The following is a 19767-nucleotide window of genomic DNA, read 5'->3' as shown; positions in this document are numbered from 1 at the left end:
ACGTCTGATTCCCACGTGGCCGCTCTGTGCCAGTGCTGGGAGATACATCATGCAGATGATCGGCGCAGAATATTGGACCATTTAGATAAAAACTTAAAGGCTATGGATACCTTTGATGAGGACAAAATGTTTTCTTTTTACAAATGCTAATGGTAACCCTTAGTTAAAACGGTTGCACTTTAGTTTTCATTATTTTATTCACTTTAAGACCCCCTAAAATGCAGCCTACTCCCAGTATCAGGCATTTCTCATGTACAGTTATATGCAAAATAATAGCATGCGAACCTCACTAATGTGTTTAATTACTGTTTTTGACATTAAAGATCATACAACAATGGGAAACTAATGATTTTTTTGATACCTTGCAGGTTCAAGATGAACCAAAAGAAGAAAAAAAGCCCAGTATCCAAGAGTTAAGGCAGAGAATAGAAACCTTTAATATGATGATTCAGAATGGCTTAATTATGAAGATGGTAAGTTGCTTTACAGTAAAATACCAATGGTCATTAAAGACATCAATGAATACAAAGTTTAAATGTGATCTACTCTAATCGGAAGTTTGCTAGAATAAGCTTTTAATATTAAACATTTGGCAATAATATGAAAAACTAATACCCCTTCATACAGATAATGATGGGATCAATATCACACAGGTCAGAGAAATGGTCAGAAAATGATCATTGACTTGTAGATGTTCAGCATAATTGTTGTCCAACCACAAATGCTAGCTGTAGTTTATAGGACATGATAATGGCCAGGACGTGTTGGAACTGGGGCTGTAAAGACTCAACCATCAACCCAACTGTCCACAATACTGATGCAGCCTTCAACGCCGCTCTTCCCATACCATCAAATATTACGCACCACATTAGTATATGGAAACAGAGGATGGTTGAAAACCGACATAAGTCCATGTAATTCATCTATTTGCTTGTATTTTTGTTATTCAAAGAAAAGATAAAACAATCATGAGGAAAAAGACATTTTCTTCATCTTGTGGGGGAAAAATTCTCAACTGACTCCAAATTGGAATAATTTCTTTTCAGGCCTCCTTTCATAAATTAACAATGACACCTTCCTCTGGCAGAGAGTTTCATTGTGTCACTGCTCTTACAGTAAAGAATCACTGTCTATGCTGATGTAGAAACTTTCTTTCCTAAAGAAGTAGTGGATGTCCCCTTATTCTAGTTGCATACCTCGGTATAAATAGTTTATTACCAGATCTCTCTTTTCAATTTTGATACATTCATACATAGTTATTAGATCACCCACTTTTTTTCTAAAATATTAACCCAAATTTTGATCACCATTCCTGGTATTAAATTCCACTCAATGTATTACTTTCTTCTCAGTCTGAACCCTTCCAAGCTGTACTATGTCAAGTAAAACTATGAGCATATTTCTCTCTAATAATGCACTTTATGATCTTAAAAATATCAAAAGTCTGACCTACCCATATAACTGTACGCTATTCAGCCCAGGAGAGGTGTCATATTAGGTTAGGTTTCCAGCAAAGAGGATCACATTGTCGTTGGCTGCTGGGCACACATGAATTGGCCAATTTATGTGCCAAGTACCTTTATTTTAATCTATTTTCTAGAGCAGTAATGTAATTCCAGTTTCACATACAATGTATATCATGCTGGCATGCTATAGCGCTACAGACTGCAGCTTTGTTAGTTATATATGGAGGTGGCTACTCTTAGCTTGCACTTGTTCACACCTGTTTTGTGTTTGGAAGTGAAGGTCAGTCTTTCATATTTATACATAGACTCTGTGACCGAGTACTCCATTCATAATGGTAGTTTTAATCAGAGCAAGATCCTACCTACACATATAATTGTAGGCTATTCAACCCAGCAGAGGTATCATTATCACCTTGTCGTTGGCTGCTGGGTAGACATGAATTGGCCAATTTAAGTGCTAAGAAGTCACTTCATGATCTTAATAGACTTGGAAGCAGCAGTCTGACATTGGTTGCTACAGTTAATTCCACTGTTGACTACTATCTTAAGACATTTTCCATGTCAGTTTTACCAAGAATTTTCCCATTAAAGGGGGTTGCCCAGGCTTGGTACAAAAGTCTTCAGTCACTCTATGTGATTGCAAAACACAGACTACTGAATCACTACAGCGTGCGTTATTGCAAGTGAGCGTCACTTAAGTGAAAGTTTGCGATGTACATATTCGCGGTCACTTGCTTACTAGACATGTTCAGCTTCTCTCCATAGAAAAGAATTGAGAGAAGCCGAACTTGTCTAGTTCACTGTTCCCCACCTCCAGTCCTCAAGGCCCACCCACAGGACATGTTTTCAGGATTTCCTTAATATTGTTCAGGTGATAATTCCATCAGCTTTGCAATACTAAGGAAATCCTGAAAACATGACCTGTTGGTGGGCCTTGAGGACTGGAGTTGGGGAACACTGGTCTAGTTGGTGCGTGCCTGAAAGTATGCAAATCGTATACATACGTTCATGTGACTGCTGGCTTGCACCAGCAATAACGGGAAATCACGATTCAGCAGTCTGCAGTCACAAAGAGTGAACCCAGACTTTTGTTCCAAGTCTGGACGACCCCTAGATGTGTGTACTATTGGTTTTTCTTGCTGATGTCAATAGCTTTAGATTTTCCGTTTCTCTTCCCAGAGCTCCTTTTGTAACATAATAATGTCCTCTTTTATGAGCCTTTTTTGGTGGCCTTCATTTCTTCTGTACCAGTCTGCAATGCCATAACCTCTTGTCTATTATGTTTAACTTGATGTTATCTATAAAAATAATTTTCTGGTTCTGGGCTCCCTAAGTGATAACCCTTGTTGCATTTTCTTGCTCGGTCAGACAGAAGATGGCACTTACACTGGATTCATAAAGGTACATCTGAAGCTTCAACGTCCGGTTACTGTAATGGACAAACTTGAATCTCCATCCATTATCACCATGACACCTATGTCATCAAACAGTCCAGCAGAAAAAAAGACTTCCTTCTACCTACCTCTGGATGCTGTGAAACAACTTCACATTAGCAGTTTGACAACAGCCAGTGAAGTCATCAGGGGTCTTCTACAGAAGTTCCAGGTAGTGGACGATCCTCTCAGATTTGCACTCTTCAAGCAAATGCAAAAGGATGGGCAAGGTGAGTTGAATCATTACTTATCTCATACCACAAATAATGGGGCTCAGGAGCTCCCTTTTATACAAGGGGGCAGTGAAAGCAACTCCTGCCCTGGTGCACCCAATCCCTCCATGTTTTACATGGTTGGTCATTCATTTGAATGGTCACCATGTAATACTATATTTATCTGTATTGGATTTCATGGTCAGTGAATACTTCTAGGAGCCTGAGCCAGTGATCAATCAACATGGTGGTTGGTTTCAAGGAGATGCATTTCAAGTCAAACACAATGCATTTTGGAATTTCACACTGTCCTGATACAGAATTTGCTGTAGCTCTACAGGAGGGGTGGGGAACCTCAGACCTGTGGGCCATCTCCATGACCTTATATCCGGCCTTGGGGCAGATTACCGGAGACCGCAGTGTTTGGGCCGGCAGCTGTATTTTGCTGGCCACCAGCCCATTAATTTCTTGCTCTGTGAGCATGAGCACACAATGCTCACTACTGAACTCTGAGGTGCGTGCAATGAAAGATTATGTCCTGACACCAGTGCCAGCGTCAGGACGTACTTTGTGGGCAGGGTTAGCGCACAATTTGTACGGCCCCCGAAGGATGGCATAAATATCCAAATGGCCCATGGCAGAAAAAAGATTGCAGATATGAGCAAAGCGTAATATTATACACAGACAATGCATTTTTTTATCTTTATAAAATGTCTTTTGATCTCATCATCATTATTTAATTTCAACCCCGAGGCAGCTGAAATATCAATAGTGCAGTCAATGTCTGAATATATGAACTTGACTGAACATTGATCCATTATATTCATAAATACAAGGTTGACTTTACTGCATCTTCTAGTGTTCTTATGTTTGCATATTACTATTATTTTTTAGCGCACTATTGATTCCATGGTGCTGTACATGAGGAGGGGTTACATACAAATAGAAATTACAATGAACAAACTAATAGTGGCAGACAGGTACATAGGGGAGAGGACCCTACCCTTGCGGCCTTACATTCTACAGGGTAAGGGGGAAGGAGACAGTAGGTTCAGGGGTTTCAGCAGCTCCGGTGTTGGTGAGGCGGCAGCTCTGGTAATGGTGAGGTGGCAGCGGGTTCAAATGCAGGCTGTAGGCTGTTCTGAAGAGATGGGTTTTCAAGTTCCGCTTGAAAGTTCCGAATGTAGGGGATAATTGGATGTTTTGGGGCACAGAATTCCAGAGGATGGGAGATACTCAGGAGAAGTCTTGCATGTGATTGGGTGTTTAAGAGAGAAGGAGGTCATAGGAGGAGTGGAGATTACATGGTGGGAGATATCAGGAGATTAGTTCAGAGATATATGGGGGAGACAGATTATAGACGGCTTTGTAGGTTAGTGTTAGCAGCTTGAATTTGATATACTGGGGAATTGGGAGCCAATGAAGGGATTTGCAGAGGGGATAAGTGGAGGAGGAGAGAGGTGGATTAGTTGGGCAGTGTAGTTAAAGACAGACTGGATAGGTGCGAGTGTTAGCAGGAAGGCCACAGAGGAGGATATTGTAATAGTCGAGGCAGGAGATGATGAGGGCATGCACTATTATTTTAGTAGTTTGAGAGTTGAAGAAAGGACGGATTCTGGATATATTTTTGAGTTGAATTCGGCAGAAGGTGGAGAGAGCTTGGATGTGTGGTTTGAAGGGAAAGGTAGACTCAAGGGTTACCCTGAGGCAGCGGACTTCAAGTACAGGGGAAAACGTGATGTCATTTTTTGTGATAGATAAGGTATGGAAGATATGCGCGATGGAGGAAAGATTAATTCAGTTTTGTCTACATTGAGCTTTAGGAAGCGAGAGGAGAAGAAAGAGAATATGGCTGATAGACACTCCGGGATTCTGGACAGCAGAGAGGTGACGTCTGGGCCAGATCATTAGATCTGAGTATTATCAGAGTATAGATGGTACTTGAAGCCATTGGACTTTATGAGTTGTCCTAAGCCAAAGATATAGATTATGAAGAGTAGGGGTCCAAAGACAATGCCTTGAGGGACTCAGACACTGAGAGGATGGGATGAAAAGGTAGTGTGGGAGTGGAAGATGCTAAATGTGCGGTTAGAGAGGTATGAGGAGATCTGGGAGAGAGCAAGGTCTGTGATACCAATGGAAGAAAGGATCTGTAGCAGGAGGGAGAGGTCGACTGTGTCGAAGGCAGAGGACAGATCTAGAAGGAGGAGTATAGAGAAATGTCTGTTTGATTTGGCAGTAAGTCGTTAGTAATTTTGGTTAGGGCAGTTTCGTTGAAATGGTGGGGGCGGAAGCTAAATTGAAGGCTGTCAAAGAGTAGGTTAGAGGAGAGGTGGGAGGACAGTACAGTGTGGACGTGCTTTTCGAAGAGTTTGGAGGCAAACAGAAGCAGTGATATGGGCCGATAGCTGGATGTAGAGGTCGGGTCGAGCGATGGCTTCTTCAGGATAGGTGTAATTGTGGCATGTTTGAAAGCAGAAGGGCAGGTACCAGAAGTTAATGATAGGTTGAAGAGATGGGTTAGGGCTGGAATAAGCATGGAGGTGAGGTTGGGGAGGAGGTGGGATGAGGTCAAGTGCACAGTTGGAGAGGAGATGAGCAAGCTCTCCTTCATTGATGCTGGGGAGGAAAGTTAGTGGGGGAGGGCAGTGGTCTGGTATACATAGTATACCATAGTGGTGGTTGAGCAGTAAAGACTTGCCTGATTTGGTTGAACTTGTTGTTGAAGTGTAAGGCAAAATGTTCGGCAGAGATGAGGGAGGTCAGAGGGGGCAGTGATGGGCGGAGGAAGGAGTTAAAAGTGTTGAATAACTGATTGGGGTTGTGGGATAGTGGAGATGAGGGTTGTGAAGTAGGCCTGTTAAGCAGAGGTGAGGGCCGACCTGAATGTGAAAGTTCCTTGTTTGAATGCAGTGAAGTCTTCCTGTGAATGTGTATTCTTCAAGTGCCGCTCTGCAATCCTGGACACTTGCTGAAGCTTTTTAATGAGGTTGGTGTGCCAGGGCTGTCTATTGATTCTTCACACTCTGCCATGCTGATGTGAGTGTGGCAGTGAAGAAAACAGTGGCGCTGCCTGATATGGAGGACAGCGGTAGACTGGATTTGGAGAGTTTGTGAGTGTCTAGGTGTGTGAAGTTTCTGCAGGGGTGAGCTAGATGCTGGACTTGGGCGGCAGGTGAAGAGGACAGGGAAGAGACTATAAGTAGATGGTGTTCAGAATGAGGGAGAAGTGAGGTAGTGGTTAGATAGGGGGCAGCAGTGGGTGAAGATGAGGTCTAATGTATGTACGTCTGTGTGGGTGGCTGTAGTGGGTGGCCCACTGAGTGAAGCCAAAGGATGATGCAAATGAGAGGAGTTTAAAAGCTGACGACTGGCGGGTGTCAATGGAGATGTTGAAGTGACCCATGATGATGGTGGGAATGTCAGCAGAGAGAGTGTGTAGAAGCTAGGTGGAGAATTGGTCAATAAAGGTAGTGGCCGGGCCCTGGGGTCATTTGGAGGTTGGAGGGAGAGTAGATATGGGCAGAATGCACTTCAAAAGATAAGGGAGGGTGGATTGGGTTGAAGGTGCAGGTGTTAGAAAGGAGAAGACCCACTCCTCTTGTTGCCAGGGTGAGGAGTGTGGGTGAAGAGAAGGCCACCGTAGCACAGTGCAGCTGGGGAGGCCGTGTCGGAGGGTGTCGGCCATGTTTTGGTGAGGCCCAGGAAGGATAGGTTGTGAGAGGTAAACAGGTCATGAATGATGTGGAGCTTATTACGGATGGAACAGGTGTTCCAAAATGCTCCGGAGAGAGGGAGCTGCGGAGTGGGGGTCAGGGAACTGGGTTTTATATTTGGGAGATTGCTGTAGTTTCTAGCGGGTGTGCACTGATATGAGGGAGAAATAATGGGGGGTCTCAACTGTGATGGTCCAGGATTGGGAAATATGTCACCAACTCTGAGGAGAAGCAAAGAGAGAGCAAGCAAATGGAATACATATGCTATGTATTTTTCCTTTATATCTATAGACCTCCTTACACATTAGATACGTGTTGGCCAAATGATAATTTGGCAAACAGGTATCTCTCTTAAATACCTCATACACAGGAACACTCGACTCAGCTAAGCATTTCTGCATTCTCTAGAACAGAGCCACTGAAAGACTTCTCTGGCAGTGGCTTATCTCTATGCAGAACAAAAAGGAAAGGCTATTGGAATTCCATCATTATGAAAACTTTTCCCCCCAACATTGTCTGTAATCCATCTTGTGGTTCTTGTGTAATCAGTATTTGCAGTTTTGAGTTCATGATATGCTCATGCTTCGGGGCAGGACTATAGGCAGGGTCTTTCCTTGGTGTTTTAGGCCAGATCAGCAAGATAAGACCTGTCCACACTGCAAACACTGATTACACAAGAACCACAAGACTGATTTCTTCACCTCAGGTATCATATTAATCAGTGCAGCAGCCTCAACATGACACTGCCTGTAGTTTACTTAATAAAATCCTGCTGACAGGTTCACTTTAAGCATCAGCAGTAATTTTACCTTCATTTAGCAAAAATGTTGTCTTTTTTTTAATTATCAAACTATCCAGCTTGCTATACAAAAGACTTTGCACTGCACTGGTGTTCATCTGTTTAGGCCTCTGTTACAAGAAAGAGGCTGCAAAGAAGATATATTTAAGAAAAATCCAATCACCATTACACTTTAGAGGTGGTTATAACAAATTAAAGCGTATCTTCAATTATATAGAAAAACTCTTTAGTGCAGAGGTGTGCACAATAAATGTTTTCCCGTATTCATTGCATAGCAGGTTCTGCTTCTAAATAGCAGCATGGATGGCCTTGGTCCTGCTTTGTCACCAGCTCCTATATCTAGCAGGAATGACTGTAATGTGATTCACAGGCACTGGCTCCCCTACTGGATGCAGGAGTCTAATGGCTGATTTCAGGCCATTCAATGAGCGGCATCGGTAGACTGTTTTCTAATCATTTGGCACTTGATTACACAGGCTGCCGAATAACGATGGGGACATAACTATCGCTAATATGACATTTCTGTCCCTATATAGTACAATATTACCAGCAGCAGTTCCCGTTTACACAGAGTAATCTGCTGATGATAATGATTTTTTTTTTGCCAGCATAAACAATCCAATCACCCAAAGAACAAGCGTTTTGCTCGTTTGTCTGGTATCGCGGCATCTTTTCATGTCCTACTCATTCGGCGATTATCTACTCATCTAAATGCACCATTACAGAAGCTCTGTCTCCTAATACATGCTATAATCAGTTCCTTACATAATGACAGGTGCCCTCTGAGATGAAAAATACAGATAAGATCACTCAGGCATTTTAGTCAAATATTACTAGATCTTAGCCTGGATATTACTTCTAACAGGCTAATGTTATAAAATATAGAAGTCCAATAGCCGATCACTGCACAGCCATGTCTCAAGACCTTGGCCAAGGGCTCCTTGGTTGACATTTCTTCCTGCTGCTAAAGGGTCTTCATCCCTGGCTCATGGAGTTGCGTAGCAAGTGGGAGAACACCCTTCCACCATTCCATGATGTACATATAACACAGCTTGTCTTCATGAGATGTGAAAGAGGTTTTCTAGGAATTCATTTTTTTTTGCTTTATAGGCTTCCACTGGCCTCAGCGGCTTGACTGAGGTAGATGGCACAAGCAGCTGAGCCCAGGGATTGGCTGCAGCGCAGTTAAAGTGTGGACACCTCTGCTGAAGCAGCAAAGAGGAGCTGGTGCAGGAGAAGCGGAGGGCGAGTTTAGCTCCGTTTGTTATTCTAACCAATTGGTTAAAATTTAAATAAAATACATTGTAAAAACCCCTTCGATAGGACACGGACAATTTCCTATAGTCATTAAAATCCAATGTAATCATGTTAGTATTCGGGCAAAAATGAGCTTTCAAAGACATCAAGAAAGAATAAACCAAAACGTCCCAAACAAGCAGTAAATCTTCATTGATGAGTATTGTTGGATAGTGCTTGTAAAAATAAGCACTTTATCAATTTACAATTTCTTACATTTCACCTCAATTCTCATATTTTCCAGTTTTTGTTTACTGCTCATTGCCAAAGGCACTGGCCATAACTGGTAGACTACACAGGTGTAAGGAGATGGACATATTGCCTGCGTTTTCCCCTTGAAGAACAAGTGTAATGTTATGTGAATTATGACTTGTGTTAACAGTGTGTGTTGTTTGACAGTAAGGAAAGATATAATGGTTGGGACCAGCCCAGAGTGGGAGAGGCTAAGCTGAAGGGACAGAGGTAGTTTCCAGTCAGAATGTTAGAAATGGCCCCGAGTGTGTAGAAAGAAGACCTAAGGTCTGATGTGAGCAGTGCCACAAGACTTAGGTGTTCTTAACGAGAGAGGGGGATAGCAAGATCCTGGAGGAGAGAACGAGACAGAAGTGATCGAAAGAACAGAGTGGTTGATCAGGGATGGGTCCTAGGTTAGGAAGCCTAGCGGTATGACCTAGAGTTTAGGACTCCAGAAGGTAATGGGCCTAAACGGGACAGAGTACGTAAGACGAGGAGAGTGCCCCAGGTGGGAGTTCCAGAGCTTCACAGACAGAGAAGATAAGTACCGGCCATACTGGCAATATACAGGTGCATCTCATTAAATTAGAATATCATCAAAAAGTTAAGGAAGAGGAAGATGAGAGACACCAGACCCAACAATGCAGACGAGCTGAAGGCTGCTATCAGAGCAACCTGGGCTTCCATAACACCTCAGAAGTGCCACAGGCTGATCGCCTCCATGCCACGCCACATTGATGCAGTAATTGATGCAAAAGGAGCCCCGACCAAGTATTGAGGGCATTTACTGAACATACATTTCGGATTTTAAAAGCATTTTTCAAACTGTTGTTATAAAGTATTCTAATTTACTGAGCTTCTTTTGTGTTTTCATTGGCTGTAAGCCATAATCATCAACATTAACAGAAATCACTCTGTTTGTAATGACGCTATATTTCACTTTTTGTATTGAAGAACTGAAATAAATTAACTTTTTGATGATATTCTAATTTAGTGAGCTGCACCTGTAGTTCCCTAGAGGGGAAAGATGATGAGAATAGGACTCTTGCAAACTAGACTGTAGTACTGAGCTGGGTTGTGGTGAAGTAGAGAGGAAGTTGAAGATGGAGGACAAGCCAGTAAAGAGGAAGGAAATGAAACGGTGTGTGGAAAATTCTACGTAATGTACGGAAAACGTTGATCAAGTTGTGTACCTGCTATCTACTGTATAAAATCCCTGCAAAGTTATCGTTGGGTAAAAAGTCTATTTTTGACTAGTGGTCTCCCTCACTGAACTATCAAATATCTGGTCCAGACCAACCCAAGTCATCGGTTACATGCGGCCTGCAAAGGCACCGCGTCCCCACAGCACAAGTCCACGCACCCAGCCAGGATCCCCACCTTCATGTAACATGTCGGGGCCTAAGAGATGAGCATCTCGCCCACGGCTGCCACCCCACCCTGCATTACACACGTACTTTTGTATTGAGCTTGTAAGTACTGCACTAAAGCTGGATGGCATCGCAATTAGCAACTAATCCTGGCTAGCTTCAGTGCCATTGCTCTTCTGATGCCTAACACATCATGGCTGTTTAGAGGACGCCCTATATTAATTGGTTTCTGGGATTTGTCCACGGCAAGACACTGACTAGAAGAATCTCAACACAAGGGAAATTACTAGTTAATAAAATTCTGCACTTGAGATTAAGAATACATCATCTTTTTATTTCATCATTTTAAAAACATGCTATAAAAATGGCCATATAACATCTGTTGAATTCCAGCTTATTTCAAACTGGAATAGTTCTTGAGAACAAGAATTACTAACTAACTACCATATGTCAAAACTCTGTCATTTAATAATGTCATATAGAAATTTTTAAAACAAGTTTTCAACATGATGAAATAAAAAGACTTATTTTGAATCTCAAGTGTGGAACTTTGTTAATTGTGGCTTGCAACATGCTGAGGGCCAACAGCTTCTGTGTCCTGCAGATTTGGCACCAGGTAGGATACAAGCTGTAGTCCCAATAGTGATAATATCCACCAATACTTTGTTAGTTTACTCCCAGCTACCCCGAAGTACAGAGTAGTTGGGAACAAATCATCCAGATCTCGGGTTTGGGTAGCCAATAAAACCCTTTAGTTGCAAACTCCATTTGAGATTGAACCTATTTAATGGCATTTCCGTTCCAACACGAGACCAGCTTTTATGCTGAAATTTGTACATTATTTTGATCAATCATCTTGGCAGCAAAAGCTTAGGCACTGGAATACATTAGTCATATAACGTTATGTGTGCTGATAAGTCAATGGAGAGAAAGGAACAACACGGAAGAGGAACAGTAATTGTACCTGTGTGGGCGAAATATAGAAGAGAGAAATACGTGAGTGGGTGCACTGTAGCTTACAAGCGGCAGGATCCAACAACAGGAGGCCGGCACCACCATCACATAGGAACAAGTGATTCTAATAAATCAGAAATCAAATCCAGAAGGAAGAAACTCAAGAATTTATTTTTTTAACTTAACGGTATGCTTCTTTTCCATATGCATTTCATCTTCAGTGGTAGGTGTTTTTTTTTTTATTACATATTCTAAATGTAAAATAAAAATGATTGGACAATCTCATTGCCCAGTTAAGATAATTATGCTGGGCTCTTCTTCATCATGTGATGGGTTACAAAGAAGATGAAGAGTGGATCTTCCCTTAAAGGGGTTGTCCATTATTAGAACCCCTTCTTGATCTAAATGTTTGGCCCCGATTAAAAAAAGCTTATACTCCTCTCCCATGCTGGTGCCGTTCCCGCGGTGTCCGCACTCGATCTCCCCATGATGTTGTTGTGACATACAGTACAGACCAAAAGTTTGGACACATCTTCTCATTTAAAGATTTTTCTGTATTTTCATGACTTTGAAAATTGTACATTCACACTGAAGGCATCAAAACTATGAATTAACACATGTGGAATTATATACTTAACAAAAAAGTGTGAAACAATTGAAAATATGTCTTATATTCTAGGTTCTTCAAAGTAGCCACCTTTTGCTTTGATGACTGCTTTGCACACTCTTGGCATTCTCTTGATGAGCTTCAAGAGGTAGTCACCGGAAATGGTTTTCACTTCACAGGTGTGCCCTGTCAGGTTTAATAAGCGGGATTTCTTGCCTTATAAATGGGGTTGGGACCATCAGTTGTGTTGTGCAGAAGTCAGGTGGATACACAGCTGATAGTCCTACTGAATAGACTGTTAGAATTTGTATTATGGCAAGAAAAAAGCAGCTAAGTAAAGAAATCATTACTTTAAGAAATGAAGGTCAGTCAGTGCGAAAAATTAGGCAAACTTTGAAAGTGTTCTCAAGTGCAGTTGCAAAAACCATCAAGCGCTACAAAGAAACTGGCTCACATGAGGACCGCCCCAGGGAAGGAAGACCAAGATTCACCTCTGCTTCTGAGGATAAGTTTATCCGAGTCACCAGCCTCAGAAATCGCAGGTTAACAGCAGGTCAGAATAGAGACCATGTCAATGCCACACAGAGTTCTAGCAGCAGACACATCTCTTCAACAACTGTTAAGAGGAGACTTTGTGCAGCAGGCCTTCATGGTAAAATGGCTGATAGTAAACTACTGCTAAGGACAGGCAACAAGCAGAAGAGACTTGTTTGGGCTAAAGAACACAAGGAATGGACATTAGACCAGTGGAAATCTGTTCCAACCACCGTGTCTTTGTGCGACGCAGAAAAGGTGAACAGATGGACTTTACATGCCTGGTTCCCACCGTGAAGCATGGAGGAGGAGGTGTGATGGTGTGGGGGTGCTTTGCTGGTGACACTGTTGGGGATTTTTTCAAAATTGAAGGCATACTGAATCAGCATGGCTACCACAGCATCTTGCAGCGGCATGCTATTCCATCCGGTTTGCGTTTAGTTGGACCATCATTTATTTTTCAACAGGACAATGACCGCAAACACACCTCCAGGCTGTGTAAGGGCTATTTGACCAAGAGGGAGAGTGATGGGGCGCTACGCCAGATGACCTGGCCTCCAGAGTCACCAGACCTGACCCCAATTGAGATGGTTTGGGGTGAGCTGGACCGCAGAGTGAAGGCAAAAGGGCCAACAAGTGCTAAGCATCTCTGGGAACTCCATCAAGATTGTTGGAAGACCATTTCCGGTGACTACCTCTTGAAACTCATCAAGAGAATGCCAAGAGTGTGCAAAGCAGTCATCAAAGCAAGAGGTGGCTACTTTGAAGAACCTAGAATATAAGACATATTTTCAGTTGTTTCACACTTTTTTGTTAAGTATATAATTCCACATGTGTTAATTCATAGTTTTGATGCCTTCAGTGTGAATGTACAATTTTCATAGTCATGAAAATACATAAAAATCTTTAAATGAGAAGGTGTGTCCAAACTTTTGGTCTGTACTGTATGATCCCGGTGCCCAATCAGAGCTGGTGTCACTGTGTCTGCCTCCTTTCGAATAGAACATGAAGATGAAGTCCGTCTGCAGCTGATCCCAGACTTCATGTTCAATTTGTCCAAAGGCGGGGACAGTGACGCCAGTGCTGATTGGGCGCCGGGCTGACGTGTCACAACAACAGCACGGGAGCCGCGGGACCACGAGTGCAGACACTACTGGAACAGCGCTAGCACCTGAGTTGAGCATAGGTGTTTTTATTTCATCGGGGCCAAGCGTGGGGTATCACAAGGAGTTGTCCAAGTAGTGGACAACTTCTTTAATGTCTCATTCAGATGTCAGTGTTGCATGTACATATTCTATCCATGTTTTCCTGGATAGAACACGTACCCATTATAGTCTATGGGACTATTCACATGTCCATGTTTTTCCAGTAGTATGGATTAAAAGCGCAAATACAAAACCATGGGTCCATGATTAATATGACAATGAATAATAGAAGCATTGTAATTTATTTATCCATATTTGAAAATTATTGATGAACCAATGACAGAACACTGATGACACTGGTACCATTTTTTTTGCGTGCCTAAAAAAATACTGATATCTGAATAATACTTTACCTGGAACTAATTTAGCCATGATTGGGCCTTCATTTGGAGGGAAAACTTAGCGTAAGATCTTCTTTAGGCCATGCTGCTGCAAAATCTTAACACCCCCCCTGCCCCCTTCCATCTTTCAATTGAAATCTTGTTCAGTTGAACCACTCGAGATACTGGTGCTGCAATCACCTAAAATCAGACTTAAATTAAAATATAGTCGTATATTGGTTTACAGTAAACCTGGGTAAACAGTCGCGGCCGTGCTCCCCTCCTCTATCCAGCATCTCAACATTACCAGTATCTAGATGCAGATACTGGTGAATAAAATCTACTATATAATCGGCTTATCCCGTCTGTCTGTCCGTCCAGGAAATCCCGCGTCGCTGATTGGTCTGGCCACGGCCAATCAGCGACGTGGGATTTCAGAACAAGATGGCGGCCGTTAGCGGCTCATCTGCCGCACGGAGGTCAGCGGCGATGCAGCCGGGAGATGTGTGACAGAGTCTTATGGTAACAGGCATGATGACACCATTTATTTGATCACGCCTGCTCTGGTGCCTCATTGTGTATAACAAAGACTGGAGCAGCGCGCCAGGGGCGAGGTGACGTAGTATTTGTTTGTTATTCACTTGTGGGTGGCATATGTGGAGCCTTCTATAGTAAAAAAAAAAAAAAAAACCTGATCAGCACATCTTTAGTGTGAACTGGTGCCAGCAGCAACGACTAGATAATATACAAAAGGAGAAAGCACAGTAGCACTATAAAAGGGTCAAAATATATGAAAACACTGGAAAAGTTAAATCTGGACTGTATTGTTACTCAATAAAATTTACTTACAAAAAAAGGTTCTTCGCGCATAAATTGGCCAATTCATGTATGTCCATCAACAACAGCAAGGTGACCTCCCTCTGATGGGCCCTATCCTACTAAATATGCCACTCTCGGACCTTGAGCCTACAGTTGCATTGTAGCTGACACATGTTCACACTAAAGATGTGTTGGTTAGGTTTTTTACTATACTTTACTTTGGAGGTTGATTGCAACTCTTTTCTGACTCTGCACTCCTCTCATTAACCCAGAGGTGATTTTAATCAGTTTTACTTGCCCACTGAAATTGTAGGCTCATAGCCCAGTAGAGACATGTTTGTCCATATAACTGTAGGCTCATAGTCTCAGAGTGGCATATTTAGTAATATAGGACCCATCAGAGGGAGGTCACCTTGCCGTGGTTGGTGGGCATATGTGGAGCCATCATTATGTGTTTTGGGCATGTGGGCATCATACTGTGGAGCTCATTATTCTCCATTTGGGGACTGTGTGGGATCATACTTTGTTAGGGACATCATAATGTGTTGGTGGGTTGTTAGGGATTGTGGGGATCACACCATGGGGGTCATCATTTTATGTTGGGGGGGCTGTGGTGGTCGTCATCATTCTGTTTTGGAGGGCTGCGGTAGCTGTGTTTTGTGGGCTATTGTGAAGGTCATCATTCTGTATATAGGGAGCTGTAAGGGATCATACTGCATGGGTGTCATCATTCTCTGTGTGTGGGATCATAATTTTTTAGGGGTTATGGAGGCCATCATACTGTGTTGGAGAGCTGTCGGGATTATAATGTGATCAGGTTATCATAACGTGATGAGGGCCATCATACTGTGTCTGGCATCATACTTTTTGGGAGGCTGTGGGGGTATCATACTGTGTGCGGTGTTGTAGAGGCCATCATACTGTGTATGGGTGGCTGTGGCGTGCAGTATACTGTGTGGGGAGCAGTGGGACCATCATAATGTGTGTGGGATGTGGGGACGTCATACTGTTTTTGGGGGGGGACCGTTGATCATATTAAAAAGGCAGTATTACAGGGGCAGTATGATTTACTGCTTTTTATAAAAATATGTAAATTATATGGTTTTGATCTCCTCAATAATAAGCAATAAAATGAATATCAAATAATAGTAATAAGTTATTGTTAATATTGAACATAATTAATTTCAACGTATGGTTCAGCCCTCCGCAACAGTTATGGTCTCTAATGTGGGAAAATTAATTGCCCACCCCAGGTTTATAATGTACTTTTCTATATAGTGAGCAGCTTTCCCCTTTTATCTTTTAAGCTACAACCACGTTAGTTCTTTATAACCTTTGGTTTTGTGTAAAAATCATTTCTCAAATGGCTATTCTAGAGTGATTTAATTCTTGCAGTAACGTATACATTTGCAAGTGTGTTTATTAGTAGGACACTAAGAAGAGGATGTCAATGTAGCAGGAAGGCGGCAGCAGTATTTTAGCTGCGCAAAAGACCCCATTCAGATGACTGTAATGAAGCTGTATTTTTAGGAGTAGTTCATGGCTGTTTACTTGAACCGTGGGAGATTTTGGCCTTTTGGTAATAATGTGACCCTGGTATGGATGTCTGAATAAAGTCTTAAAATGAGCATTTATTAGTGAAATGTCAAAAATGAAAATACCCCACTTTGATAAAATGTCATAACAGCTTATATTTGTATGTGCTGTTTCAGTTGTAGAATATGCATTTTGGTCATTACAAAGGTTTAACACTTGCGATTCTCCAGTTCTCTTTCAGAAGCTTGCGCTAACAGAGCATCCACTATACTTGCGGCTTTTAGCTGGACCAGAAACTGAAAAGCTCAGCTTTGTACTAAAGGAAAATGAAACCGGAGAAGTTCAAGTGAGTATTTTCCATAGAAACATCTCTTTCAGTGACTGCGAGCTTAAAGAGAATTGATCTCTAAATTTTTGCTACCCCATCTGAGAGCAGAATGATGTAGAGGCAGAGATTCTGATTCCAGCGATGTGTCACTTACTGGGCTGCTTGCTGCAGTTTTGATAAAATCAGTTTTATCTGCTGAAGCTCTACCAGGTTTCTGAATGCAGCGCTCTGTTTAACCCACCCACATCACTGATTGGCAGCTTTCTGTGTTCACTGTGCATAGGCACAAAGCAGTAGTGATGACACAGCTATACAGATATAATGAATATGGAGGACTACATGGCAGCAAGTTTACTAGTCCTCAAGTGATAATGTCCTGCTGATAAAAGAGTGAATCTATCAAAACTACAGCAAGCAGCCCAGTAAGTGACATCACTGGGATCAGGGACTCTTTCTTTAAATGATGTTGCGCTCACATTAGGTGGTATGTTTAAAGGGAATCTGTCAGCATGTTCCACCCTCCACCAACTGCTTATATGTGCATATAAGTCTATGAAACACAAGGAAGTCCATATCTTTATTCATGCAATCCACTGCTAAATTACTGAAAAGACAATGTTTTAGTTCTTATACAAATAAGGCTGAAGTGCTTTGGGTCTCCCTCTCTGGGCTTATTCTGCACCTAGAACCACCTTCTTCTGCTTGACTGAAAGCTCCCTGGCTGTGTAGTGAAGCTACAGTGCTGTCAGTCAAGCAGATGACGACAGTGCTAGGCAGGGAATAGGGCCAGGCAGGCAGAGGCTCAGGTACTGCTTCCACACACCCTAAGTACATCAAGCCTTTTTGGTATATGGAATAAAACATTTTTTTTCAGTAATAGAACAAAAGATTGCTTAAAGAAAAAGACCAGGCACCAGGTCAAAAGTACCCAGTTATTGTTCTTATTTATTCCCACTGCTTCCCTGGGTATTTTTTTAAAAATCCGCCTTTAATTTAGTGCTTTTTTTTTTTAAGAGAGTGTTGCCTACAGTGTAATAATACAGCCCAGTGTAAAGACAGGGCTACAGAGATTCATGTGAAAAACACCCACTTGATAAAGACCATAAAAATTAGCATTAATTAAAAAGGATCATATCTCTGGAACTATATGGCTGATTTAAAAAAAAAAAAAAATAAAACATGGCATACTCAGTGGAGCGGGAATACGATAGGAGTAAAAATGAGCAACCTTTGACCTGGTGACAGGTGATCTTTAAGTAAAGATATAGATTGTCTTATGTTTCAAAGACGATATAAACAGTTTGGGAGGAATGATTGCGGAAACCTTGACTGCAGCTTTTTGTCTATGAAGCTGGGGCCATGCTGCTGCAGGGTATCAAATACTAATCGTGTTTTGATAAAAGCTGTCCCTTTTGTCGTTATTCATCAGTTAGCCTTTAAAGATTCGGGTCCTTGTAAGCGATTCAGTTACCTTCAGTCATTCAGCCATTCCATCAGCATGTCAGAGTCAGAATGATAGCCGTCACCATGACCCATACAAAGTGACTGACATCCTCCCAGCATGGCAGTCACAGCTGAAAATGCACCCAATACACAGTGACACCCTCCCAGTATGAACAGGTGTATATATTTATCCTGGGAGATGTCAATCACTCTGTACTGGGTGTGTTTCAAAGGCCTGGCTTGATACTCTCTACAAGGAGAAACGTTACCCCTTAGATCACAGTCTTAAGGCGCTCACCTAGCCAAATCAGATCTCATACTTCACACTGACGAGGGGCAACACCCCGAAACACGTGTCTGCAAATTTACATTCAGGTTTAGCTTTTATTCTAAGTCATGTGGAAAGGTTCATTAACCCCTTTAAAGCCCAAGATGTATTAATACGTATCTGCGCCCTGGGCTTTAAGAGCCTGATACGTATTAGTACGTCTTTGCGATCGCGCGCGCACACAGGCAATGCGGGCGCGATCGCCGCCGGGTGTCAGCTGATTGTCACAGCTGACACTCGGTGCTATGTGCAGGGAACGGTCACGCACCGCTCCCGGCACATTAACCCCCGCAATGCTGTGATCGAAGTCGATCGCAGCATTGCGGTGGCAAGGGGAGGTGATCGCAATACTCACCTCCTCTTCCGGCCTCCATCGCTGTCTGCCGCGGCTTCCCGGAAGTTGCCATGACGACCCGATTTCGTCATGACAACATCCGGGTCACCAGACAGCAAGAAGATATTTTGGTCATGAGCAGTGCGCTGACAGCCTGCATAGCACAGGTATGGTGCTCCATCCCTATGCTATACAGGCGATCAGAATAAAAAAAGTGAAAGTCCCATAGTGGGATAAAGTATAAAAGTAAAAAAGTGTCAGAAAGTGAAAAAAAAAAAAAAAAAAAAAAGGTAAAAATCGAAAAAAAAAATTAAAAAAAGAATCCACCAAAAATAAAAATATAATGTATCCATCAATAAATATTCTGAAAAAAAAACAAACAATAAAAGTACACATATTTGGTATTGCCGCGTCCGTAACGAACTGACCTATAAAACTGTCCCACTAGTTAACCCCTTCAGTGAACACGGTAAAAAAAAAAAAAAAACGAAGCAAAAAACAATGCTTTATCATCATACCGCTAAACAAAAAATGGAATAACACGCGATCAAAAAGACGAATATAAATAAAAATGGTACCGCTGAAAACGTCATCTTGTCCCGCAAAAAACAAGCCGCCATACAGCTCCATCAGCCGAAAAATAAAAAAAGTTATAGCTCTCAGAGTAAAGCAATGCAAAAAAATAATTTTTTCTATAAAATTGCTTTTACTATGTAAAAGCGCCAAAACATAGAAAAACTATATAAATGTGGTACTGCTGTAAACGTACTGACCCGAAGAATAAAGCTACCTCATCAATTTTACCACACGAGAAACAGAATAAAAAAATTAAA

The 19767-nt window shown here is 42.1% G+C and overlaps 1 protein-coding gene across 4 annotated transcripts in view; it reads left to right on the top strand.

Moving 5' to 3' along the window:
* The window catches only part of RASSF5 (Ras association domain family member 5), a 269843-nt gene that overhangs the window by 244302 nt on the left and 5774 nt on the right, over positions 1–19767 (top strand). For all 4 annotated transcript variants that reach the window (XM_073670687.1, XM_073670686.1, XM_073670689.1 and 1 more), the window contains 3 exons: positions 369–473; positions 2835–3129; positions 16732–16847. In XM_073670687.1, coding sequence (XP_073526788.1) covers positions 369–473; positions 2835–3129; positions 16732–16847 — 516 coding nt within the window. The remainder of the gene's footprint in view (positions 1–368; positions 474–2834; positions 3130–16731; positions 16848–19767) is intronic.

The sequence above is a fragment of the Phyllobates terribilis genome, unplaced genomic scaffold (genome assembly GCF_046119375.1).
Source record: "Phyllobates terribilis strain yellow unplaced genomic scaffold, ASM4611937v1 Scaffold_2__4_contigs__length_985480577, whole genome shotgun sequence".
Classification (NCBI taxonomy): Eukaryota; Metazoa; Chordata; class Amphibia; order Anura; family Dendrobatidae; genus Phyllobates; species Phyllobates terribilis.
Note: the sequence above shows the minus strand (reverse complement) of the source record. Positions and strands in the feature narration are given on the sequence as shown.